The following is a 25,196-nucleotide window of genomic DNA, read 5'->3' as shown; positions in this document are numbered from 1 at the left end:
AATTTTTTATTAACCACACTTAAACAATAAAACAGGTGAAATTAACTTTAACAATATATTTTATTTAACCCAGTTTATCTAAAAATATCTTCTTAACATGAAGTCAATAAGAAACTACTGAGATACTTTATATTTTTTCATACTAAGTCTTTGAAATTCAGTGTATATTTTGCATAAAGCATATCAGTTTCGATTAGCCACATTTCTAGTAACTAAGAGTTTAGTGGTCACATGTGGCTAGTAATTATCTTATTGGACAGTGAAGGTCTAGAAGTCCCCCTACCTCTTTTTTTTACATTTATTTGAAGAAACTGTATTTTTACCCATGGTCTGGATTTTACTCATTGTATTTCCGTGGTAGTGGTCCTCTGATCCTGGGTATTTACTATAAATTAGTAGTTAGACCTAGAAGACTGATCAAATCACTTAATTCAGATTGAAGTACTTTTTTGGTTTTTTTTGCAAGAATACTTTATAATTTGGATTCCATATCCTCCCCTAACCCTTGATTTTTAAAATTGAGGCTCAGAGAGGTTAAGTGGTTGTCCCATGGTCACAAAGGTAGAAACAGCTGGAATTTGTGCCCAGGCAGTCTGCCTGCAAAATTCATACTTAACCACTGCACTGTAGTGAAATAAAAATCCCCTATGTCCCAGTGCTTTACATGTCAGGAGATTTTTACAAAGGAGATAAATGGGGGAGGGGGGATGATGCTAAGTAAACAGACTTTGTAGATCACTTACTGAAATACCCTAAATCATGTTTACACAATAAATGCTCATAATGATTGCTTTGTACTGAATTTCTCAAGTTCAACATAGAGTTCTAATCTGTGGTTCCATAGCTGTTGCCATCTTACTGTATTCTGACCTCACCATGCCTTTTAAAAACTCTCCCCACTCCCTTTCTTTATGCTCTTCACTATGTTTTGACTGAATTGATGTTTCTGTTTTGCCTGTGTAGGATTGGTTTGTTGTAAACCCGACAACAACCAAAAGCTTTGAAAAGCTGATGAAGATAAAGCAGCGGCAGCAAGAAGAAGAAAAGCGGAGGCAGCAGCATCGGGGCAGAAGGTCTCTGAGAAGGCGGCAGCAGCCCGGCCTTGAGCTCCCTGAGGCAGAGCTGAGCCTTAGAGTAGGGAAGGAGCAGAGGAGGAACAGTGAGGACCTGCTAGTGTCGACCTCCTGTAAGCAACCAGAGCAGGAGCCAGTGCCCACGCAGTTCCAGAAAGTAAAGCCCCCAAAGACTAACCATAAACGAGGAAGGAAATAGGCAGTCAGTGTGCAAGTGCTCCTAGGAGAGTGGGTGTGATGCTTATTGTCGTGGGGACCTGTGCTGGGAGGACTGAGTCTTGGGGGCCGAGGGAAGAGAAATTTCCTTTTGGCTGTTTGTGTAAGGCTGTGACTTTCTCAGCTCCTTCCTCCTGTGTAAATTTCACTCTTTTCCCTACTTACTCACTTTGATCCTACCCGTAACCCCTTTTGGTAGGTTTTCCTGCTATGCCTCGTTGGAGTCCTCTTGTTTTTCTCTTATCTTGCCCAAAGCGCTCCCTCTTAAGGCCAACTATAGGCCCGTCTTGCCCTTTTCAAGATTAAGAAAACTGTTGGGTTTTCCTTTCCTTCCTGGGGTGTAGAATGTTTTTGGAAGCTCCACTGATTTAGTAGTCACTTCATCATCTAGCTTATAAAATGATTCCAAACTAATTTTTAAAAACCATACTGATTTGCTATTTTGTATTTGTGATACAACAAGCCTAGAAGCTTGTCACTCCTGTAATAACGTTTCCCAATGATGGGAAACAAACTTTATGGAAGCTGTATGTTCTCTCAGTATGGTTTTGGTATTGAAAGTCAGAAAACAGATTTAGGATGAAAAAGCTAGAACCTCCCTACACTGGTTTTCCTAAGAAATACTTTGTCCCAGGTAGCAGACTAACTAGACCCACAGGCATGAAAAGCAGCCTGAGGAGTAATGTGTCCCAAATGCCAAAATGATTGGAAAGAAAAATAGAAGCAGCAGTAAATGCTGTCTCCACTTTCCTGGTGCTTAAGGCCTCCTTGGTTGCTGTGATCAGTGCCCTCCTGATGCTTGTTTTGCCCCCTCTGTGTTGAAGACAGAAATACCACATTGCCCCTGATGTTCTGGCACAGAATCCCAGTGTTCCTGGTAATGCCCCTAAGATTGGTAGCCAAGGTACACATTCCCCTTTCTCTGGCCTTGACCTCACTTGTTAGTGTATAGCCCACTAAATCCTTATTCCTCCCTTTAGCCTACCTTTGTCTCTGATTTTTCTGAGAATACTGTCCTCTGTCCTCTTTTATATGTGGAATTCTATTCTCTTCATATCTTGAGACTTTGACACCAGATACAGATATTTATCTGGTAGAAAGAAAAATTCTTTTTCTGTACCTCATGCCTACCTGGTAATGTCTAATGGTCTAATTCTCTTTGAGGTTGGCTCTCTCTGGAGCATTGGTTAGAGCAGCTCTCTTGTGTTCCGCATCCTCTTATCCTCTTCCATAAATACCAGTCTTACATATTCTTGACAGTTTTTGTGGCATATGCCACATAAAAAGCAAAGGACCCTTAACCCTGATATGGACAAACACTACCTTTTCAAATTCTGAAAGGCTGTTACCACTCTTTAACTCTTCTCTGTGCTCCTCAGTATAGCTTTAAAATGTGGGCTTTTGTGAAGACCACTTTCAAACAAGGGAGCATTGAAACCAGGTTTGGATACTGTCAGAACAGGGAGTTGGGAAACAAGGGAAGGCTGTGGTATATCCACTCAACATTTTCATTGGCAGTTGTGCCCTTAAAACCCTTTCAGTAGATGAGGTTTGTCAGGGAGGAGAAATGAAGAAGCTGTAATGATTTCTGGTGAGTAAGACTTGGGGAATGTTTGGCAACGACAAAAGAAATAAATGACTCGGTTAGAATGTTTCCAGTTGTTCATTGACTCCTACCTGCTACTTGACTCCTTGCTGACTCAGTGTTTGTGAGTAAGAAAATGGCTAGAGATGGGAATGAGTTTGAAATAATTACAAAATGCTGTTGTCCCTATAGTTCTTTAGTTCCTGAAATCTGCTGGTTAAATAAATAAGTTGCTTTAAAGTGAATAGAGGAAATGTGCCTCATCTCATCCAGGCCCCTTGCAGGCACTCCATTTACTTTTCCTTCCTGAAGCCAGGGATCAGCAGGACTCAGTACAGATTATCTTAGTCATACTATTGAGTTAAGTTAAAAAAAATTTTTTATTGGAATAACAAACAAGTTTGATAATATCAGATATAGTTAGGTTGTGGAGCAATGTGAACACTGATGCATGGTTTGGAATATACATTACTACAATCACTTTGAAAACGATTTGGCAGTATTTAGTAAAGTTAAAGATATGCCCTAAGACTCAGCAGTTTCTTGCCTACAGAAAAAGTCATCTTGCCCAGGTATACCAGGAGATGTAAAATAATGAGATTGCAATACTGTTGTTCCTTGAACAACATGGGCTTGAACTGTGCTGGTCCACTTAAACGCAAATTGTTTTCAATAACTACATTGGACATTTTTTTGGAGATTTGTAACAATTTGAAAATTTTTCTCTAGCTTACTGTAAAATGCAGTTTTAAAACATATACAGACTATATGTGAATTGACTGTTTATGTTGTTGGTAAGGTCAATAATAGGCTATTAATAGTTAAAGGTTTGGGGGAGTCAAAAGTTGTATGCAGATTTTTGACTGTACTTTGGCGGGGGCTGTTGGTGTTCCTAACACCAGCATTCAAGAGTCAGCAATACAGTTTATAATGGAGAGATACTGGAAACCACCAAAGCCTGCTTTCACCTGGCACAGTTACAGGATTATGGGACAGATGGCCAGACCACATTTCCCAGCCCTCCAACCCCTTCCCGTGTAGTGAAGGGGCAGCTGACTAGCGACCCTGAGGGATGATAGAGCTCAAAATGGAAGGTACTTGGTTTCCTGAGTCACCCCAAGGACTACTTGACAACTAGAAACAGATATATGAGCAAAATATAAATGTCTGTTGTTTGAGACATTATACACATTTGGGTCCTTTGTCAGCCTAGTACATGACTTAATTGTCCATCAGGAAAAGGGATAAATTGTGATGTAGTCATGCAGTGGAGTTCTCTACAGCTATGTAATTAGGGCTTTCTGTATCCATAGGAACAAATCTCAAAAATAATGTCTAGAAAAAGCAAGTTACAAAATAAATCAAGTGTATCATTTACACAAGGTTTAAAAACATGCTAAAACAATGCTCTATATTGTTCATGTACATAAAATGTTTACATATTATATATTCATATTTTAATATATGTAAAAGCATGAAAACATGCACAGGAATGATAAACATCAAATTTAGGATAGTGCTTCTGGGATCCAGAGCGACTACAAGTGAATTTTTAAGTTATTTCTTAGGGTGGACAGTGAATTTGTTAGTTTTCTATAATCTTTTGTATGTCTGAAATACTTCATTTTAAAGATCAGTTCACACAAAGTGTTCTGCTCACCTTGGTCTTATTCTTCGTCTTAACTTTTCATTTTCCCTCCACCCCAGTTTGCTCCCCTTCATGTCTTTTGTTCACTACTTTGTATTTCAGCCATCCCAGTCCAACCATCACCTCCTCTTACCCAGACTATAATAGCATCCTAATTGGTCTGCTGCTTATTATTGGCTTGGGTACACCCGCATAACAATTGTAGTGACTTTTAAAAATTGTCAGACCTCGTTCACCTGCTAAAAGTCTAATGGTTTCCAGTGCACTTAGAATAAACGTCACTCCCGTTGCCTTGTCCTACCAGGCCCTCTGTTCTGCTGCTGAGCCTGTTTAGCCTCATCTTCCTCTGCTCTACCCGAGTCGTCTGGCCATTCCTCAGCTACTTGAGCCCTGTTGCTCTTTCTGGTTCTTGAACCTACCAAGCTCGTTTCCATCTTAGGGTCTTTGCATTTACTATTCCCTCTGTCTGGAATGGTTTCTTCCTCAGTTTTTGCACTGTAGGCCTCATTTTATCATTTAAATTCTAAGTTTAACGTCAGAGGTCTTTTCCATCTAAACACACTTGCTGTAACATTACTCTGTTTAATCTTCATAGCAAAACAGAAGTAGATTGAGATCTTGGTTGGTCAAACTTCAGTGCACTTGCAGACATGGATTTCAAAGTACCTTTGTCAGGTGATTTATTTACCCTTTAAAGTCTCAAGCCCTCAGATGCCTCACTCTGAAAGGGGCAGCCACAAGCAGTACACCAGATCCATTATCTGGGATGACAGGAATTAAAAATAAACCGAGACAAGATGGAACTTACCCACTCCTGAATTAGATAATTGAGACAGCAATGGCCAGGGGGGTAATTAACAGCAAAATAATGCTGTAGATCTCTCCGACTTTCCAACTCCTTTTCAGCCTTAGGTGTACATCTTTTCATGGTTTTTGCATCCAGAGAATAGGGCTTTAAATTTGTCTTGGATACTGTATTTCTCAAGTTAATTCCTTCTGTATTTTTGAAACTCACAAAAAATTCAAGTTAAGGTACCTGCATGGTATCTAAAGTTCTACTTTTTGCATTAAAACTTCAGTTTTATGATGTGCATACTAATGTCAATAAGATGCAGAAACGGTAATAAGAGTAGAAAACACATTGGAATAATAATAAAAGTGGATAAATTATAGTCCCAAGGTTTTTATTTTAACAAAAAGTTAGTAAGTACACAATTGACAGAAAAATTATCAAAGCTAGAAGTTAAGGCACATTGAGGGATAATCCCTTTTAATCTAATTTTAAAGGAATTCATTTTACATATGAATAAAACAAAGTTCAGGGAAGTTATTTTGAAATTTTTCATCACTGACAATTTCTGGAAAACAAAGTTGATTATATTTTCCCATAGAGGAACAATGTTAGAATAAAGGTTTATATTATTTTACTAGGATTCAGCATTAAATCATGGATCTAACCAACAATATGTCATTAGTGCAAAAAGAAACTACACGAAAAGTCTATACTTACTTAAAATACCACTCCCACTCTAAACAGGCATAAATATATGGCACATATTAATTTTCTGTAATCTCATACTATTAAGTACACATATAGTAAGAAAATATAATAAATGACCTAAAACTAAGTTACTGTATTTAAGTAATCTTGTCTTAGAATTGAAAATGTTGCTAGGGAAATAGATGGCACAAGACTCTAAAGTTGCCCAAATATTTAAAAATACTTCTTTTGATATATTTTACTGAAACAAGCAGAGGCATTTGGTCACCTCATTAATGCCAGAGATTTTCTTCAAAGAAAACATTTTCAAAAGTAAAAATTGGCCTATTGTTATGTCCCCTTTATCTTAGTTTGCTCACAGCTAAAATTGTGAGGGGTTGAGCATCAGACGAAAGGCCTTATGCCTAGTACTTTTTTTTGCTTTGAGCTTATTGAACTTGCGTTAGAGTACCTTTTCACTAATGAGAAAACCATATTTAAAAAGCTTCAGACTACGTGTGTGGGAGTTGATGAGGCAAGTGGATAAACATACTGGTTGTTTACACAGCAGAAAGCACATAAAGTCAATCTGAAATGCTATTCAAGGTGCTCTTTCTATAAAGAACTCTAATACAGCCAAATGAAATAAATCACACAACTATTTTCCTCTTACTTCCTCAAGGTGGTTTTCTTGGGCTAGTTTAATCTATGAGTGTTTGGCAAATGGTAATAGGTTATCTGGCGGTTTGAGGAACGTCTTACAAGAGCTAATTAAAGAAAAACCTAATTAAGGGAAGCCAGTCACAAACATCTGGCAGTACTGCTAGGAACCATGTAATCCTGCACAAGAACATGTGATATTTTACTGTAGCAATCAGACCCAAAAGCCTTCCCAACAGGTTTATGCAGCACCTAACAAACTTGCTCCAATATTTATTTAATCAGTGTTATTCTAGGACTTACTTTGGATTAATCCTTGGTTTGGTGCCTAGGGAAGTGGTTATTGTCTTTGGAGCACCTGGTCCTTCCAGGCACCAATTATGCCTTCTTTGCAGTAGTTCCCTCCCTTGGATTAAGCACTCCACATACCAGTGTTCCTGCTGCAGCTGCTGCTGCTGATTTTTTAACTGACTTTGAGCAGTCTGCAACTCCTGGCACTGCTGAATCAGCCGTAGTAATTCCTTCTGTAACTGCTGGTTCTCTCTGTTGACGCCACAGCAGAACTCAAAATTACATTGCTTTGCTGCTAACTCCAAGGCCTGGGACTTCCTGTTAAGCTCCTTTCTTTCTCTCTTTCCCAACTGCCTCATGTCTGGCTCACTCAGTTGTTTCTCCAGTAATGCTTTTTCCTGGAGGAACTGAACCTGGACTTCCTCCTTCTTGGCAGCCGTGTCAGCTTGGACTTGCCTTTTCTCCTCCTGTAATGTCTGCATTTCTCTCTCCTGTTCCTCCTTTAATAGGGAAATGTGCCTCATTGCTTGCAACTGCTGCTTCAGATTGGATTGGATCTTTTCCTTCTGCAAGAGCTCTGTTTGAAACACTGAAGTTTGTTTCGCATATTTGGAGGCTGATTCTTTTCTGCTTTGCTCAATTTCCCTACTTTTTTGTAAATGGTGGTTCCACAGCTTCTCAGGTTGCCTTCTGCACTCCTCAGTTTTGTTGGTCAGGTATTCCAGAAAGAATTTGTTTTCAGCCTGGACAAGGAACTTCTCGCTGTATAACTGCCTGGCTTCCTCCATTAGCGGTTCTTGTTGGATTTGAGCTTGCTTTATTTGCTTATTCAGCTTCATTATTTCCATCACTGTCTTTTCTTCAAACCTCATCCCTTCCTTTGTTAGCTTCTCTGGCTTGAAGAAATTATTTATTAAACTAAGGTATGGTGGAGAGGAACTACTGGAGTTCTCAGCAAACCTGAAGGAAGAACAAGTGAGACATTCCCCAATCAGTTAACGAAAAAATTTAAACGCATGATTGTAGTTTAGTTCATACAAGAAAATATTTTTGAGCACCTGTTGTGTTACTGACACTGGGCAAGGCATGGGACCCGGTGATGGTGGGGGACCCACCCTGCCTGGAATCCAATGAGGTCACAACCAAAAGCAAGTCTAACATTAAAATACAGAATGTGCCCCTCCCCCCACCCTGGTCTGCAGTGTTTACAACCAACAGTTGGTTGCCATCAGCAACGACAGCAAATATAAACTTGGAAAAAAAGCTTAAAGTAACCACATCTTTATGAACTGGGTGGGCATGGAAATGCACTGTTGTCTGGCTCTGAAGGGCAAGTGGCTTCCACCTGGAGGACTTTGAAGGGGAGGGCAGTGGGAAGCTATTCAGACCCCGCTGCCTGAAGGAGGCTGTGTCCCACCTTGGCCCGCCGCCCGTCAGTCCATTGTTACCACACAGGGACAGGACCTGTGTGCCTGTGTGCCCAGCAAGGCGGGCCCAGGGTCCAGTCAGCCCCACCCAGCCCTGAGGCTTGGACACACCCCTGCCCTCCCTGGGGAGTCTGGTGCCCAAGGCCTTGGGGGCCTGGCCTGCAGACCCTCCACAGCAGCGGGGCTGGGGGTGGGCCCTGTGCTTCAGTTGTAGATGGACTCCACTGCGCAGGCCATTCACACACCCAGCCGTGGGCAAGGTTCTCAGTGGGCTGTCCAGCTTGTGATTTTAACTGAAGAGTGATTTCCACTTTGGCCACATCTTCCCCAGCCAGTCCCCTGAGGGAGTTTGCAGTGTTTTAAAATTAGAAGTGTTGGGCTGGGTCCTGTGCAGCATGGATGCCCTATCAGAACAGCTACAGAAGGGCTGCCACCTGCCAGCCATTCACAACACAATCCTGAGCGTCAGTGGTTCAAGGGACACCTGGCAGACAGGTGCTCTGTGGGGCTAGTGAGCAGAGGGTCCAGAACAGCAAGGGCAATCTGAAAAGTGAGGACAGAGGCCACCCCCACCTCAGATACATTAGAGCCCACAGACCAGCAGCAGCCCAGGCGGACACAGCCCCACAGGAGGTGGCCCAAGGGGCCAAGAAGGAGGGGTCAAGGGCTGCCTTTGCAACAAATGGTGTGGATTGGACCACAGACAGAAGCTGACATAAGTGGGTCACATTCCTGTTACCACAGCCCCCCAAACTATAAACTTCTGGAAGAACACCTAAGAAAATCTTTGTGACCTTAGGCTAAGCAAAGATTTCTTAGAAGTGACACCCAAAAGCCATCTATAAAAGGAAAAATTTTGGTAAGTTGGATTTCCCTCCAACTTTAAAAATCATGCTCTTTGAAAAACACTTCAGAAAATTAAAAGAAAAACCACAGATAAAAATGCTTGACAAGTACCTGAAAAAGGACTTGATGTGAACTGTACAAAGAATTCTCAAAAACTCACAGTAAAAACCTGATGTAAAGAGCTGGACAGAGTGCTTGAGCCAGACATGGTCAGACGTCCTTTGCCGGAGGGTGCAGACCAAACCCAGAGGAGGCCTCACCATGCCACGGGAAGGCCGCGCAGCCAAAGTGAATAAATGACAAGGCCTGGTGGAGGGGGCGGGGCTGTGGGCATCCACTCGGAGAGCAGTCAGGCACTTTCTTACAAAGGTCACACAGCGCAACCCCACTGCTGGGTTCTCACCCGAGACAAATGATGACTTTAGCTTCCACAAGAATGTGTTCTATTCACCGTCACACATGTCCACCAGGTGCCCTTTGGGGAAATGCACACCTGGGGATGTATCATCACTTTACACAGGTCTGAAGATGTGGGCATGCTGACCAGCACCCCCAGTCAGGAAGGGAGTGGAGGACACAGCACCCTCAGGGCTGCAGCCCGGACCCAGAGCCCAGGGAGTGGGAAGCAGAGGCCTTGGCAGCTGCGCACATCTACCCAGTACCCACACAGCTGTCCCACCCACCACATGCTGGGCTGGGCGACTGGGTGGATGCCAGGCCTCGCAGGCCCTGTGTGTGGAGGTTTCTGCCCTCAAAGCTCTCCACCTCAATATCCACAAATAGCATGAGCCCTGTGCTGCTGGGCTGGGTGAACTGGTGGGATGCCAGGCCACTGGGGCGTGGGTCACGTGGCAGCTGCCATGTGTGGGGAACCCAGCAGTGCCTGGGGCGGTGTGACACGGCCTCTTTCCTTCCTCTGGGTGCTGTCAGGGTCATAACCCCTCAACCCTTGGACCATGTCTCCTGGGCCATCAAAGGCACTCCTGTCTCCTGTTCACACCCTGCCCAGGTGGCTTGTGGACACCAGGCCTGATGGCCAGCCCGGGGTGGCCACCAAAGCATGCAGCCCTCCCTGGGCATGGCAGCACCTGGCACCACCAGCATGAGTCACTCAGGTGGTGGGGTGGGTGCCACATCCAGATCTCGTGGACACGCAGCCTAGGGTCCTGACTCGCTTGCTGCACCTGGCCGGACTAGGTGTCTCCAAGTGTCCCCATTGTGCACTGGTCTCAAGGCATCTGTGCCAGCGGGGAGCTCTCCCCAGGGCACCTGGCTCTCTGCTGCTGCGCCCCCAGTGAGTTCCAGAATGACAATGCCAGTCTCTTCCCCAGGCACAGCTGGTCACCTTACACTCTCAGGACACAGAGCGAGCCTGTTCTCCAGAGTCCACAGAACTGGAGGGTTCCCTGTTCCGGGGCCGGCAGCACCTGCTCATCGCTGTTATTCTGCTAAAAAGCCAGCCTGGCAGTAACAAGGCCCATGACCTGGGGTTTCACCTTACCTCTGGAGTCCTGTGTCCCCCGTGCCTCCAGGCCCAGCTCAGGACAGGCTGGGGGCTGGACACTGTCACTCCCAAAGGTCACCCAGCCACACCATGGGCTGGCCAGGGGTAGATGCCAGCACAGTCCTCCGAGGACAGCTGTGTGCATGCGCCTCCAGGGCCAGCACCATGAGGCTCCTGGCCTTTGGGCCCATGTGTCCTAGGATGGAGCATGGGGCCCCAACCTCTTTACCAGAACCTTCTTGGTCAGTGAGTGGTGGCACTCCCGGAGGCCCTGCACCCACAGGCAGTAGCCAGCCTACTAGGGCATCTCAAGACGACCTACCACTCTGGGTCAGAGAAAACTGGGTGGGAGGCTCCCCAACCAGCAGAAGCTGGGACCCAGGGGACCTGTCCAGAGAGCAGCCTGGCTGGCCAGGACACGGGTGTGGGCAGGAAGCAGGATGTCAAGGGGCCACACACAGCATAGATGAGGGTCAGAGAAGGAAGAGCCTCCTGGAAATCTCCATCAGCCCCTGGGCCAGTGGGGGTGGATGTGGGGGAGCCCTGCCTGGTGGGGTCGCAGCCCCTGATTTCCAGCTAGGCTCACAGAGGGCCCAGCTGTGTGGTCGGGCTCCTCTGGCAGACTCCAGATTTGCTTGCGCCCAGGGCTGCTGGCATGGCTGCAGACCTGGCCCAGGCCCAGTGACCACGACGAGGCTGAGGACCGAAGTGGGGACTGCTGACAGCCCGGCAGCTGTGACCCAACACTGAGTGCGTCCCCTGAGTGGGAAGACATTCCTCCTGACGTGGAGTCTGCCTCTTGCAGGGCTGAGTGGCCTGGGGCTGGTGTGGCCTCTGCAGGGTTTGAGCCAAGCCATCCTCTTTAAAGACCTGCGTGCGTTGTTACCTGATACCCACGTCCACTCGACGGGGAGCCAATGGGCGAAGGATCCCCGACTCCCACGCTGCCAAGCTTTGACCCTCAGCCGCAGACGCACCACCGGCTCCCACGGAGGCCCTGGCTTTGCCGCAGGAAGGCCTGCACTTCCGAGGACGGCCACCAGAAGACCCTGCAGAGGCGAGCGCCTGCGCAGCCGCCCTGACCCCGCAGCCTGAGCTCACCCTCGGGACCCGCGCTCCGCCCTCGCCCACCAGCCCGGAGGGAGGCCAGGGCAGTTAAGGTCCAGCGCGGGGGTGGGGGAGCCCTGGGGCATTCAGACAGGCCCGCGGGGTTGCTGTGTCCCTGGCCAGCGTCTCAGACATCAATCACTCGCGGAGCTCTGACGGCCCCACGGCCCCTCCTGCTGGTGCCCACCCACCCCACAGTCGCTCTGATCCGGGCTCAGCGGCTCCCCTGCCACTCCCGTGCGCTGGCTGGCAATTGGGCCCCGTCTGCTGTTTCCAGGGCACGCGGCACACGCCGATGGCTCATGGCTGGCGACCCTCTGCCGACAGCCTGAACGCCTTGCTGCACGGTTCCCACTGTGTCTTGGCCTGAGTGTCAAGGGAGCAGCTTTGCTACCCAGAGCCCAGCCCGCTGACCTGCCACCTCCTAACCCCGTGCAGCGGAGTTGCAAAGAATGCTTGTGCATGGGCCACTAGGGGGGCTCAGCGAAGACCCCACCCTCCTATGTCCCTGGGGCCTGGCCCCTCACCTGTGCGGTGGGGGCTCCATTGCCCAGGCCGGACACGCAAGACAAGCAGGCAGGGTGGGAGGGGAAGTTACCGTCCACGGCCCCCAAGCTCCGCCCGTGCGCACAAGGTCGAGAGTGGCCAGTGTCTCAGACCGGCCGCGGGTGCCCGTCTCGATAGCAGGCCTTCCTCCGACCTGCTCAGAGCTGCAGAGACGCACCGAAAGCTTAGCGCTTGGTAACTTCCAAACCAACAGGCGCGCTGCCGTGGCGACGGGACCGAAACAGCGGCTGCAGATACCGGGCACGGCCGCCCGCGGAGCCTTGGCAACCGGCCGCAAACAGAAATAATGGCTCTTCTCAGTCAGAGCTTTGCGGTTCTGCCACGCATCTTCCACCAGGCGAAGGCGTTTCTGCCAGGCGGCTGCTGAGCGGCCTTCCGGAGATGCCATGCGCCAGGGCGTCCCGCACGCCGGGGCGCGCGCGGCCCAACACACACTCCTCCCGATTCCAAACAGGAACCCCAGCAGCCTCCTCAGACCTGGCCCCCAGGGTCCCTCAGTGGCCCCCTAGTCTTCCAGCCCGTCCTGTAGGACACCAGGACCCGGCCAGGGACACTGACACCCCCCCACAAAAACCCCACCCAGGGCACTGAACTCCCAAGATCCTTCCTGGGGGGGTGCTGCTCCCCTCTGACCCTGCCAGGGGCAGGTGCTGTCTGCTTCTGCCTTCCCAGGGACAAGGGTGTAAGCCCCCACCACCTACCTACCCCTCATGGGTCCCAGCCAGGGCCCCCCACCCCCACATGGGGCCTGAGCCTGCACCCTTCTAGAGGCCACAACACTGACCACTTCAGCCACCATAGCTGGTCTTGACTGTGTCATGACCACTACCCTTCATTGGGCTGGGTGGGGCCACAGCTGTCCCCCTCACAGACCATGTACCCCCACAGAGAGCTAAGGTAGAGATACTGGGAGTCCCTGAGCAGCCCTGGGCTCTTTAGTAGGGGGAGGGGGGCTGCCCTGCCTGGGTGCCAAGGCCAAGCCTCAGCCCCTGAATGGCCAGGCTGCTGGGGACCTGCCTCCTGGGACAGGGGCCAAGACCTGATGGGACTCTCTTCCCAGTGCCCACGTGTGTGGTGCCAGAGCAGGAAGGACTCATGTGCCCCCATGGGGTGGGGTGGGGGTAGGGCTCCTGTACACGGGGTCTCCAGGGCTCACCCAGAGCATCAGTCCTGGGGATGAGCCGACCATACATGCCACCTCCTGACCACCAGCTATGTGGACTGGCTGAGCCTGCCTGGGTGTGTGCATGTGGGCACATGCATGTCTGCACACGTGTGTGGGCCCTGTGTGCATTTGTGTGCACATGCCTACATGCCATAGCTTGAAGGCAACCCCTGCAGCTGGGATAGAGGGCAGGAAAGGAAGCCACCATGTGGCTCCGGCACCAAGGTCTGGGCCAGCGCCGGCTGTGGGAGCCTGGGGCACTCCCCGTGGGGTGACTCACCTCTGGACATACCACTTCTCCCTGCCTCCCTCCTAGCTCTTCTGGAACTTTCCCCAGGGGACACTGGTCTTGGGGCTCCTCCGCTCCTGGGTCTGGACACACTGGTGGACATACCTGGGGCTGAGCTGGGGGGCTGTGCTGGGCCTGGTTGGGGTCCTGCCCCCACCCCATCCCCGCTCAGGACCCCGTCCCCTCATTGGTCCACTGGTCTCCACACGCACGTGGTGAACACCGCCCCGCTTCCGTCTCTGGGTTGGTGTGCACAGCGCATCTGCCCCTTAAGCCTGTTCTGCACCAGCAGTGTTTTTTGACACGGCCGCAGGCTCCCGCCCACCATCTGCGTCAGCCCACAGCGGTGCCATGGGCGTGGACTGGCTGCCGGATGTCCCTGGCACCCGTGCCCAGGGCAGTCCCCATTTCTCATGGCATCAGTGGGCCGAGTGAGTGCACGGTGGCCACTCATGCAGCTTGGCCTCGGGCCCGGGAAGCAGCTGCACCCAGGACCTGGGGCTGGACCGGGCCCTGTGGCTGAAGCCGTCCACCCCCAGCCCCACCCCCAAGTCCACACAGACCTGCAGGTGGGGCCACAGAGGATGGAGCCCTGCAGACTGATGTGGAGAAGCCTCCCTGCTCAGAGACACACGGCAAAGAACCATAACACACACCCGCCCCAGACTCCCCAGTGGGCATGTCTGAGAACATTCCAGCACCTTCTGCGCTCCACAGTGTCTCTACACTGTCCCGGGAACATCCCTGACCCTGAGTCTCTGCCTGGCCATGCCTCCCAGATATTCCTGTGACCTCTGACCCTGCTCTGTAGGGGTGACTCTGGTGTCACTCAGCCTTAGCTGGGCAGTGAATGGCTCTCCTCCTCCAGGGAGCAGCTTGTAGCTGAAGGAGGATGAGAAGCCCCTGGGAAAATAGGGTGGGGACCCACTGTGAGGAGGGGGCACGGAACGCAGGTCAGGGTCCAGCAGGTCAGTGAGCAGGTGGAGAGCCAGCTGGGGGTGGCATGACAAAGCACACCCAAGACCTCAGACAGCTGAACTCCACAGGGAAACCGAGGTCTGAGATGCATGGACTGGGGTGGGACCCCAGCCCCTAGCCAGTAGCAGGGCCGGAGGCAGCTCTGTCCCCACAGGCTCGTCCCAGCTGTGGACTCCTTAGCCTCTCACGGGGGGCAGGGGTGACATTCCAGCCCAGCTGCCCATGGAGACGCCTTGCCAAGGCAGGGTCACTCCCAGCGAGAGCCCTGGTTCAGGACCAAGGCCCTTTGCTCTGTAGCCAGAAGGCTGACTGTGGCCCTGAGGGATGGAGGTGCCCACTGGGGTCCAACATGGAGTCTGACAAGGACAGGACCAACTGGGCCCTGACATTGCCAAGGGGGTCTGGGGGCCTGGGCCCAGACTGGCCAGCAGGACCCTTCCCTGGGACCTGGGGCAGGCCTCCACCTGGTCCTGAGCTGGAGCCCCCTCCTCAGGCTACAAACCACCCCCTCAAAGCTGCTCTCCAGCCTGCACCCCTCCTCCTGCTCTCCTGCACCCCACCTCCTCCTCCCTGCACCCCACCTCCTCCCCCTGTACCCCACCTCCTCTCCTGCACCCCACCTCCTCCCCCTGCCCTGCTTCCCGGGAAGTGCCAGGCTCACAGGAATGGAGACCACGGAACTGCAACCCCGCAGCTGTGGTGTGGCTTGGCCTCTGCTCCAACTACAGTAAAGGCCGCCAGGCTAACCTCCTCGCAGTTGGAATGTTGAACACTTTTCTTCTCAAATGAGTAAGACCAAGAGGCTGGGCTGTACTCGGCCCTATCTTCACCATCAGTCCAGCAAGACAAGAGGAGGGAATGAAGCTGTGAGAATAGGGAAGGGAGAAATGAAACCGTCCTTACTGGAGATTTCTATGATTGCGTGTGTACAAAACCCAGAGGAATCTCAGGAAAATTATGAGAATCAGTAAGTTTAGCTTTGTTTCTAGATACATGGTCGCCATGTAAAAATCCATTTTATTTCTGTGTAGCAGCAGAAACAGACAACAGACCACTCAGAAATACTCAGAAATGTGCCATTTGAAGTATCAGGAAGAAACATCAGTTACCTAGGAATAAATCTAATGAAAATGTGCAAGGCCACTGACGTGCAAACTGAAGCATTATTGAAAGAAATAAAAGGTCTGAATCGTTTGTTACAAACATGGACTTAACTCTGAATCTACAAAGATGTCAATTATCCCTAAATTCATCCACAACTTTAATCCAAATAAAAATTCCAACAATTTTTACATATGGTTATCTAGTAAAGCTGAATCTAAAAAATATATATAAAGGCAAAGGGCGTTGAACGAACAAGCCATCTTGGAGATTTGCTCCCAGGACACTAGACTTGATAGGAAGCTTGAGACAAGAGGGCAGCATGGTGTGTGCTGGTGCCAGAGGCCACGAGGCACACGAATGCGCTGCCTGCCTGTGACAAAGGTGGTCCAAAGCATCAGGGGAGGAGCATGTTTTCAGCAAGTGGGGATAAGCCAATTGAACAGACAGTTGGAAAATTAAACAAAAACAGAAGAAAATGGACCCTTCAGGCCATCTGTTCAGCACAGATGAGTTGAAAAGTAGGGAAGGCAGAGTAATGAGGCCTCAGGCAGAGACCCTGCAGATCAACTGGAAGGTGAAGACAAACAGGCTGAGTGCTGGAGAAGGCGCTGCCACGAGCGTACAAGCCAGCGCCCAGACCCGCATGAGGCAAGGTGGCCTTGCCCCCAGAACACGACAACCTGCACATGCCCGGCTGTGGGGTGATGGCCTCAGGGAGAACTGGCCTGAAGACAGACATGGCCAGGGCCTCACATCCCCTTCTGGGCTTTACCTGACCGGGTGCACGAGCACCCCCAGGAAGCCCCAGACCTGCACTCAAACCAGCAGAAATGGAAGCAACTGAACAGCCATCAGCTCCCATGCCAGGGGGCTGGTGGTGGGCGGGGCTCAACCAGCTGCCGGACTCATGCAGCGTGGACTCACTGGTTTCACAGACGTCGGTCTGGACACTAACCTTAGGTGGTAAAACCACGACAAGCATCTGGCGCTGGGGGCAGGAGGAAAGGGAGGTCGTTGCCGTGCGGGTGGACAGCCAGGGCCCTGGGTGGGCAGGAGGCATTCTGGAGACAAGCCCACTCACGCTGCCTTTTGCCCTGCTGCCCTTCCACGCTCTGAGTGATCTTTCTGATGAACAGAAGCTCATGACTTCATTCTGGTGCCACTTGAGATCATCCTCCTTTAGGGACAGTAATCTGTGTCCTGAATGATGCTTACGTCTGTGATACAATTGGGGTCAAAGCAAAGAAGGTTCATGGAGCAAACAGCCAGGGTGGGGGCCCTGCGGGGAGAGGCACCGGCCAGCCACTCCCCATCGCTCCCCCTGCACTGCAGTGACAGGGAGATGGGTGTCCTGCACAGAAGCACATGAGAGCGGGGCCTGGTGGGCTCTGTGAATCAGGACCGGGTGAGTGTGGAGCAGGTGGTGGCCAATGGGCCATCTCCCCAGGCGGGCCTGTGCCAGGGGAGACAGCAGCCGTCCGGGGAAGGCCAGAGCCAGGAGGGACAAGTGGATGGCTGGCCACCGCAGCACAGAGGACAGGGCTGGAGGTGCAGGGGTGAGCAGGCCACCAGCCGCTGCCGAAGGCTTAGGCCTCACATCAGGGACTACCTGGTCTGGCACAAAGGGTCCCCAGAAGCATCAAGAGGAAGGCAGGCCTGCATTTCCAGCTTCGGTCACCCCGACTCGCCTTCCACCCATGTGCCCCCAACCTGGGGGGTCTTCCCAAACCTCGACCAGGGCCACAGTGGGAGTGAAGCTGCTGACTCCTCAAGTCAGACCCTGAGGGGCAGCACTTCTCTCTCCTGGCTCTCTCTCAGGACCTGAGCTGACAGGTGAGCTGGCAGCTGACGCCGACAGTGGAGAGACCCCACACAGAGACAGGAGCTCCCATGCCAGCCAGTCACACTTGCCATGAGTAGAGGAGGCTGGGACAGACTGCCCAGCCCAGGCAGGGGGAATGGAGACCAGCTGTCCATGCCCACACCTGCCGAGGGCGGATTCGTGCGCAAAGCCAGTGCTGTCACTGTCTTAAGCCCCTGGTTTTGGAAGGGCCTGCTGCACAGCATTAGGTGACCTGAGTGGGGGAGGGGCAGCGTGGGGCTAAAGGTCACATGGACAGCGACAGTGAGGCGCACACAGAATGGTTTAAAATGCCCTTCCTTATGGGTGGTCCACCCAGGCACCTGGGTTTGAAGCCCATATCCACACCCCACCCAGAGGATGTTGGCTGTTTGGTGACATCCCCGCTGGCATGAGAGCTTCCCAGGGCAGAGGCCATGCTGCTCACATGGCGCCTGGCAGGTGCTTAGTAGACATTTGTTGAATAAACAGGTGTGACAGGATGAGGTCTTGAGAACCGTGGCCCAGGGCGGAGGAGGTCACAAGGAGCCCACACGGAGCGCCCCACTTCTCCTGGCAAGAAAACCAGAGATCAAGGACGCACCAGGGACATGTGGGAGTGGAAAGTAGAGGAGCAGGAAAGGGGTCCAGGAGCTTTTACCTGTCAGGCCTGGAGTAAGGTAAGGACTCATCCTTCCCTTTCACAGTACAACTGAAAAGAGACAACGGTGGCTGAACGTGCTCTTAGGAGGGATGGCGCCCCACGGGCGGCAGAGCCGCACAGGCCACCAAGCGTGGTGTTGGGACGGCAGACAACATGGCGGCGCAAAGTCAGAAAACCGTCCTTGGCTTCTACTCCGTGACACTTCCACGTCCTCACCAAAGGGCCTGCATTTGGACAATAGGACATCACACGACAGCTTGCACCTGACCTGCTGCTGCTGCTGCATGCCACTGCGTGTGCCCCACAGTTAAAAGGGAAGCGTGGAGCCTGGCAAGTCTTAAGTCCCATCTTAGGGAAGGAGATTTGGAGGCAGCATGCTCCCCTGGGGAACTGCCCTCCCCCCACAGTGGTTCTTGGGGGCTGGCATCCCAAAGCAGGCACCCTCCCCAGGGACTCTGGTGGGGCCAATTAAAGTCATTCCCAGGAGCTGGCATGTAGGTGCTGCAGAGGAGGCGCCCCTCTCTGAAAGAAGCTGCTGAGCAGGGAGGCTGTGGGTCAGGGTCGTTGCTGGTTGTGATACTGGGGCTACCTCCCCACCAGGTGGGGAAGCTGGTCTCCGCAGGTGGGGCTGAACCATAGGGTGGGTCCACGTGGGGAGCTAGAGACCACGTGTGGGCCCCACCCCTTCCTTCACAGTAAACACCTGTTACTTGTAGGTGCAGGAGAGGGGCATTGCTGATTCCCCTGCCTAATCCCACATCTGCCTGGTCCAGAGTTAGTGACCTCGGGAGGACTCGGCACTGTGCCCAGCACCCTGGTCCAGCACGGCTGCTGGGCAGTACCAGGCTGGGCTCAGTGCACAGACCTCACAGCCCCAAGACCCTGGATGGCAGTCCTTGTTACATGCTCCTCCTGCCTCACCAGCAACCTCACTAGCTATAAATAGGCCTGGCTCCCAGAGAAAGCCTTTAATTCTCAGCCTCTCTTGCTGGGAGCCGCTCAACTGCCCACCAGGGAAGAAAGCCACACCGAGGCTGCCCCTGAGGACCATCTGGCTGCTCAAAGATTTCTCGGAAACCTCAATCAGTGATGAGTGATTTTAATTTTCTTTATGAAATTCTCCTGTGACTTGTACATTTTCCCCAGTAAATACTGTAAGCCTGTATATAGTTAAAACAGTAATTTATTGCAACTTCAAAGGATTCGGGAAGATCGGCCAAACACAGCCAGAGAGATAGAGCAGCTTCTCTTCTCCATCGGATCACTCCGTGCAGATGAGAGGTATTCTTTAATGTAGCGCTTACATTATGGTACCTTTCTGAGTTTCAGATCCTTTGGAAATCATGATAGCCGCAAACACTTTCCCCAGGGAAACGCACACACCCCATATGGCATTCTGCAGAAGCTCGGGTGAGTTCATCAGCTCCCTCTCCGGTCACCCACCACCAAGCCCTGTGATCGGGCCCTGTGATGGGAACAGCGGCTGGTACAAGAAACGGGATCATGGAATCCAGTTTAAGGCATCCAGGAAGCCCTCTGTCCCACTGCCCCCTCCCCCCATTTCCTGCCTGTTCCAGCCCTCTGCCCCATTGCTGCATCCCCTGTGGGGCCCCAGTGCACTTGAGAATCAGGTCAGCGTTTCCCGATCATCCCCTAGGGGCCAGGGACTGGCCTGGGCTCCGGGGAGCCGCCCCACAAGCATTCCCCCTCAGAGGTTGGCCATGGGGAGCCCCGGGAGGCAGGTGGCCGGGGCCCCAGAAGCTGGGTCCTTTTACCAGCGTTCCCCAGTGACTCTGCAAGTATCCAATAAATGTCAAGCGAATTAACCAGTAAACACGCAGATGGATGACAGCATAGCCAGCTTATCCTGAAAGGTGCCTGATCTTCAGAGAGCACGAACCGCCCATCAAAATAGTAGTCAGGGGGAGGGGGAGCAAGAAACGGTTTTCTCGCCACCGCATTAACAGGCTTCATTTACATGAGTGCACCCCAGGATTAAGGGTCCTCCTTCAAAGGCAGGGTGCTGCTCCCTAGAGGCGTGCGGAGAAATCACACTGGCAGCGAACATCTTTTATCTTGCCAAGTTCTATATTCAGATGCGATAAGAAAGCAACACCCTTCGGGAAAGCTTCTGGATTTGCATAGTGGAGGTGCGACACCCTCACATGGCTGATAATGGGATGTTAACGCCCGGCCAGAGGGGCTTGGGATCCCTCGCCAAAGTACCGCGCTCATTCTGAGCTCTTTCTGCGGCCGTGGGTCACCCGAAATCCCTGCGGAAGGGCAGCAGCTGCATCCCAAATCCTTCCGCCTCGCCGGCTGCGGCCCCCAATATGTGGGGAACCAATGTGTGTGTAGGGGGACATGGAGAGGCGGGGGCGGCGGCGCCGGGGAAGGGGCTAAGGGGCGTCCTTTGTCGCGTTAGGCAGTGATGCGACGAAAGGCCACAGTTAGGGTCCACTTATTAGCCACCGTGTCCTTTGCACCGCGGCTCCTTCCCGCCTGTGCCTTCCGCGTCCTCATACCCGCGCCCCAGACGCAGCCCGACCGTCTGGCAGCCCCGGGGCGCACGGACGTGCGGGCAGGTCCGGGAGGGGCTCGGCGGGCGCCCGGAGCGGGGTCCCACCCCGGGCCCGCGGGAGCAGGTGGCGGGAGGAGCGGGCCGGGTACCGACGCTCCGCGCCCTGGGATCTAGCCCTGCGGATTCTTACCTCCAAGACGCAGCGACTGCACCGGGAGCGGTACCAGAAACGGGATCATGGAATCCCGGCAGCGCCTCCGCAACTCGGCCGCGCGAGACCCGGTGTCCGGCGCGCACCTGCACCGCCCCCTCCCGCCCCGCGCGCCCACTGGCCTATCCCGCGCGCTCAGTGGCCCGTCCCGGCCCCGGGGCCGCCTCGCGCGCTCCTCGGCGCCCCGCCCTCCGGCCCCGCCCCGCCCGGGGAGCGCGCGGGGCGCACAGAGGACTGTCTGAGCGCCGCCTCTGCCTTACAAGGCTGTCTCTGCGTACCGCCGTGGGAACCCTGCGGGGCCGTCGCCGGTGCAGTCGCACCTGGCTCCCGGACCCCCGGGCGGCCCGAACCCCGCGCCCCGCGGGTGGACGAGCGCGGCAGCACCGGGAGGATGAATGGGCGCGCGGACAGGCCTCCCCGCGTGGTGCGCCCGGGGCGCTGGCCTGTCCTCGGAGATTCTCGCGCCGACAAGGGGCGCAGGTCGGGGTCGGGGATTGGGGCGCCTAGAGTTTGGGAGGCAGGGTGAGCGTGTGGCGAGCACCTAGCGGGCCCAAGAGCTGGGGCTTGGCCTGAGGTGGGCGGCACGTCCGTTCCGGCACCGGGCACCGCGCGCACTGGACAGCCTTTCCCGGGGAGGCGCAGTGGCTGCACCCCACCCCGGCCCTCACTCCAGTTTGGGGCCTTCCTGCTTCCCGCGTTCGGTCTGGGCCTCGCTGGGTTTCCTGGGGCACACCTGCTGCCCCTCCCTCCCAGGCCGGCCCTACGGTGGGACACGCGGGTTCGGAAGCAGGGCGGGCTGCTTAGCTAAGGTCTGGGCCCCGTTCAGCGCTGAGTGCTGGGGCTTGCGTGCAGGGGCTCCTCTGTCTGCCCTCCAGGAGTCCCTGGAGGGAGGAGGTCTCCTGAGGCTGTTGAGAGGACCAGTCTTGGGTGGAAGGGGGAGGTGGCCTGTAGGTTGCTTTTAGCTTCACTGCTGTGGTTCCACTGGTGCAGGTCAAGAAACCCCTGCCCACCCCACACTCTGACCCCACCTCGCTGTGGGCCCACCCGCATGAACACACCCCATGCTCTGACCTCCCCACCTGGCTACAGGCTGCTCGCCCCTCAATAAACACACTCCAGGCTCTGACCCCTTCTGGCTGTGGACCCCACCCCTCACCCCCCATGAACATCCCCCTTCTGGGCTCTGATGGTCTGAGCATTTCATACAAGAGGGGAGTCTCAGGTGAGGGCCGCCTTCAGGCTTCACCTGGGGTTCCAGCCAGGTTGGGGAGTCCAGCAAAGGACTGTGTGTTTACTGGGGGATGGGGGTGTCTGCAGTCAGGACGGGAGGTCAGGGCTTGGGGTGTGTTCACAGGGGTGAGTCCACAACCAGGGGGTGGTTGTCCATGGGCAGCTGGGCGCAGGCAGGCCATTGGCAGCTCAGCCCCTCCCAAAGCCCATGGGGGTCTTGGGGCCCATGCTTCCTGTCAAGCCCCCCGGTTTCTACTTGTGCTCAAAACTGGCTGAAGGGGGGCTTCTGTCTAATCTCATTCCCCTGAAAGTCACACTCTCTGGAGACCAGGCAAGTCCAAACACTCCAGTGGGAAGGCAGGAAGTCCTCCAGGGCTCAGGACTGTTTCTTGGAAGCTCAAGCTGGATTGCACCCTCTCCTGTCCCACATGGCCCAGGCTCCACAGCCTGGCAGTCGTTATTAACAATGCAAATGAAGTCATGGAAATATTACTCATTATGCTCCCATTGCCATACTTCCCAAAGGTGACTGTTCTGCCCACTTCTCAGGACCTCCCACGCGAGCTTGCTGATCTTGCTGGTGGTAAAATTGCCACAGGCCATGAGCACCAGGCTCCAGAATCAGAAGACAGTGGGATGGGTCCCTGGGAAGCCAAGGTAGGGCATGGAAGACAGGGTAGCCTGGCACACCTGCCTGGCAGGGAGGGAGGTGACCCTGCCTTCCGGGTGGCCTGGCGTTCTGCCTCTGGACCCGACGGGGGTGGGAGCTGGGCTGCTGTGTGCAGGGTCCCAAAGCTATGATGAAAGCTGGTGTGCACAGCGTGCTGCTCAGGCCTCTACAAAACCACCAAAAATAGTGGACAGGGTCTCACCAGGCTGGGAAGTCCCCTCCACAATGGAAGTGCACGTTGCACCCTGGCTCAGGAGTCAGAGGCCTGCAGCTGGGGCTGCCATTGCAGCCCAGGCAACTGGGCCACTGAGGAGACCCTGAGGACCTCCCTCTGCCCTGCTGGGCCTGGCTTGAGGAAGGAAACGTCCTCTCACAGTGACCAGCATGGCAGCAGGTCTGGGGACCTCCTTATCTTGGAGTGGGTGTTGCGGTCAGGGCCAGCCTCGTGCAGGACCTGCTCATAATGAAAACATGGGCTTTGTTTAAAGATTAAGCAGGGGCTCCGAACACAGTGACCCTGAGGTTTCCCTAGGGCCTGGCGGCTGCCATTGCTGCACTCACAGGTGGGGCATGGTGTCTCGTGTGCCCACCTGAGGCATCCTGACTGTGGCTCTTCCCTCCCCGACGTCACGATGACACAGGTGTATGGTGACTGCACAGGTGCACTTGTTTTCTGACTGTGCTGCCATCTGCTTGTTCAGCTCTGGAATGCTCCGGCTCCAGGGAGGGATGGTGCTGCCCAGTGGAGTCACGATGGGGAGTCCTTACAAAGTGCAGAGTCTGAGGTGCGCATGGACAAGGAGCCTGTCTAGTCCCTTTGAGAGGATGTGGAGTGTGTCAACAAGTTATAAAGTTATAAAAATTGAAACCCAATTTAACACCTCAAAATCAGGCCATTTTGAGGAGGGTCCTCTGTGAGGGTCTGTGCACAAGCTGTAAGAAGACAGTTCATGCGGAGGAGCCCTGGAGGGGGCTCCAGGTGGCAAACAAGTCACTTGCCATCTCCTAAACAGTCTCACCCTGCAGAAAGGATCCTGGGGACAGGCTCCTGGGGAGCCCACGTCAGGGGTCAGCTCTTACATGGCAGCAAAATCTGCCCTTTAGGACATGCCCATCTTTACCAAATTAACTTAGGCTGACATTCTTTCCCACCAACGATCCCAGTTTGGTGAAGGCAGCAGCTACCCTGCCCTCACAACCTCTCCCCATGTCGTCTGAACAGCCCCTGCTCTCAGGAAGTGTTGCCCCTCCATCCTGCTCTTCCCTAGGGCCCGAGGCCCGATGCCTGGGCTGCTGGGTCTGGCTCGTGACACCCTGGGTCCAGGTGCTCCTCCACCGCCTCATGACACAGCAGCAACCCGAGCCTTTTTAGGCTCAGTTAGTCCCTCTTGCATGACTGCATGTCCTGGATTTGCAATGAAAATGGACCTCCACAAAGCAACATCTAATGGACATCATGCTGTCATGTGACTTCTGTCTCCAGGCAACGGAGTGATATGATCAGATTCCCCTCTAACGTGAAATGACCCCAAACTGCAGCAACTATGTGAAGCAATGGTTTGCAAGATACTGAACATCAGGCAACAGAGGACAGTGCCCCCTGAGTGATAGGAAACCGCCCCTGATTGCCTGGATGGTGTCCAAGCATGGTGCAGGGAGGGCAGCTGGGCAGAGCCTGATCATCTGTGCATCAGGAGACCAAAGTGGGTAGAACACACAAAACAGGGTGTGACAGGAGAGCCACCAGAGGATGCAGAGATCTGAGGACCCTCAAGTATGTGGCTGATAACTGGTCAGCTCATGCAGGCAAGGAAACCAGCTGCTGGAAAAGAGCCCCTGGCAGCAGAGCCTGTACTAGCTGATGGGAAGACCTCACATTCATGGGGTGCCAGGCTGTGCATGGAAATGCCCCTTCAGTGGGGAGTGAGTGGCCCCCATCTGAGCACCACCCAGGTCCTGCCTACAAATTTGAGCCTCAAGGCACAGAGATCAAACAGTTTTTATATAACTGCATCTCAGAATAAACTTCAAGACTAATCATAAGAAATACTCAGTGCCTAAGAAGGTAAACTTAGTGATTTCTGGCATTCAATTAGAGCTATTGGTGCACAAAGCAGGAA

The 25,196-nt window shown here is 53.0% G+C and overlaps 2 protein-coding genes across 10 annotated transcripts in view; one reads left to right on the top strand and one right to left on the bottom strand.

The window, feature by feature from the left end:
- ZNF512 (zinc finger protein 512) overlaps positions 1 to 2,943 on the top strand; it is a 29,707-nt gene extending 26,764 nt beyond the window's left edge. For all 6 annotated transcript variants that reach the window (XM_036903543.2, XM_036903542.2, XM_036903541.2 and 3 more), the window contains one exon: positions 964 to 2,943. In XM_036903543.2, coding sequence (XP_036759438.1) covers positions 964 to 1,272 — 309 coding nt within the window. In that variant the 3' untranslated portion in view covers positions 1,273 to 2,943. The remainder of the gene's footprint in view (positions 1 to 963) is intronic.
- Positions 2,944 to 5,025: 2,082 nt separating this feature from the next.
- On the bottom strand, positions 5,026 to 21,315 carry CCDC121 (coiled-coil domain containing 121). Of its 4 annotated transcripts, XM_036903548.2 has the most exons (5): positions 21,156 to 21,315; positions 18,442 to 18,668; positions 16,896 to 17,157; positions 15,498 to 15,700; positions 5,026 to 7,913 (listed from the first exon to the last, which is right to left on the bottom strand). In XM_036903548.2, exons 3-5 carry the CDS (start codon positions 17,082 to 17,084, stop codon positions 6,962 to 6,964), a joined length of 1,344 nt encoding a protein of 447 aa, XP_036759443.2. In that variant the 5' UTR covers positions 17,085 to 17,157; positions 18,442 to 18,668; positions 21,156 to 21,315; the 3' UTR covers positions 5,026 to 6,961. The 4 variants fall into 4 exon arrangements, with proteins under 4 accessions (XP_036759443.2, XP_036759444.2, XP_036759448.2 ...); XM_036903549.2 differs by lacking the exon at positions 18,442 to 18,668; XM_036903553.2 differs by lacking the exons at positions 16,896 to 17,157; positions 18,442 to 18,668 and having other exon boundaries at positions 21,156 to 21,313.
- Positions 21,316 to 25,196: the final 3,881 nt, after the last annotated feature.

The sequence above is a fragment of the Manis pentadactyla genome, chromosome 2 (assembly GCF_030020395.1).
Source record: "Manis pentadactyla isolate mManPen7 chromosome 2, mManPen7.hap1, whole genome shotgun sequence".
Lineage (NCBI taxonomy): Eukaryota > Metazoa > Chordata > Mammalia > Pholidota > Manidae > Manis > Manis pentadactyla.
The sequence above is the reverse complement of the archived record's forward strand: the minus strand, read 5'-3'. Positions and strand labels throughout refer to the sequence as shown.

Coding starts and splice junctions, on each gene's coding strand:
- CCDC121 (XM_036903548.2), bottom strand. CDS start 17,084: ATGAGCTTCTGTTCATCAGAAAGATCACTCAGAGCGTGGAAGGGCAGC. Junction 15,701..16,895: donor TCGTGGTTTTACCACCTAAG/GTTAGTGTCCAG, acceptor CTATTCTCACAG/CTTCATTCCCTCCTCTTGTC. Junction 7,914..15,497: donor GTTCCGTGGTCTCCATTCCT/GTGAGCCTGGCA, acceptor TTCTTCCTTCAG/GTTTGCTGAGAACTCCAGTA.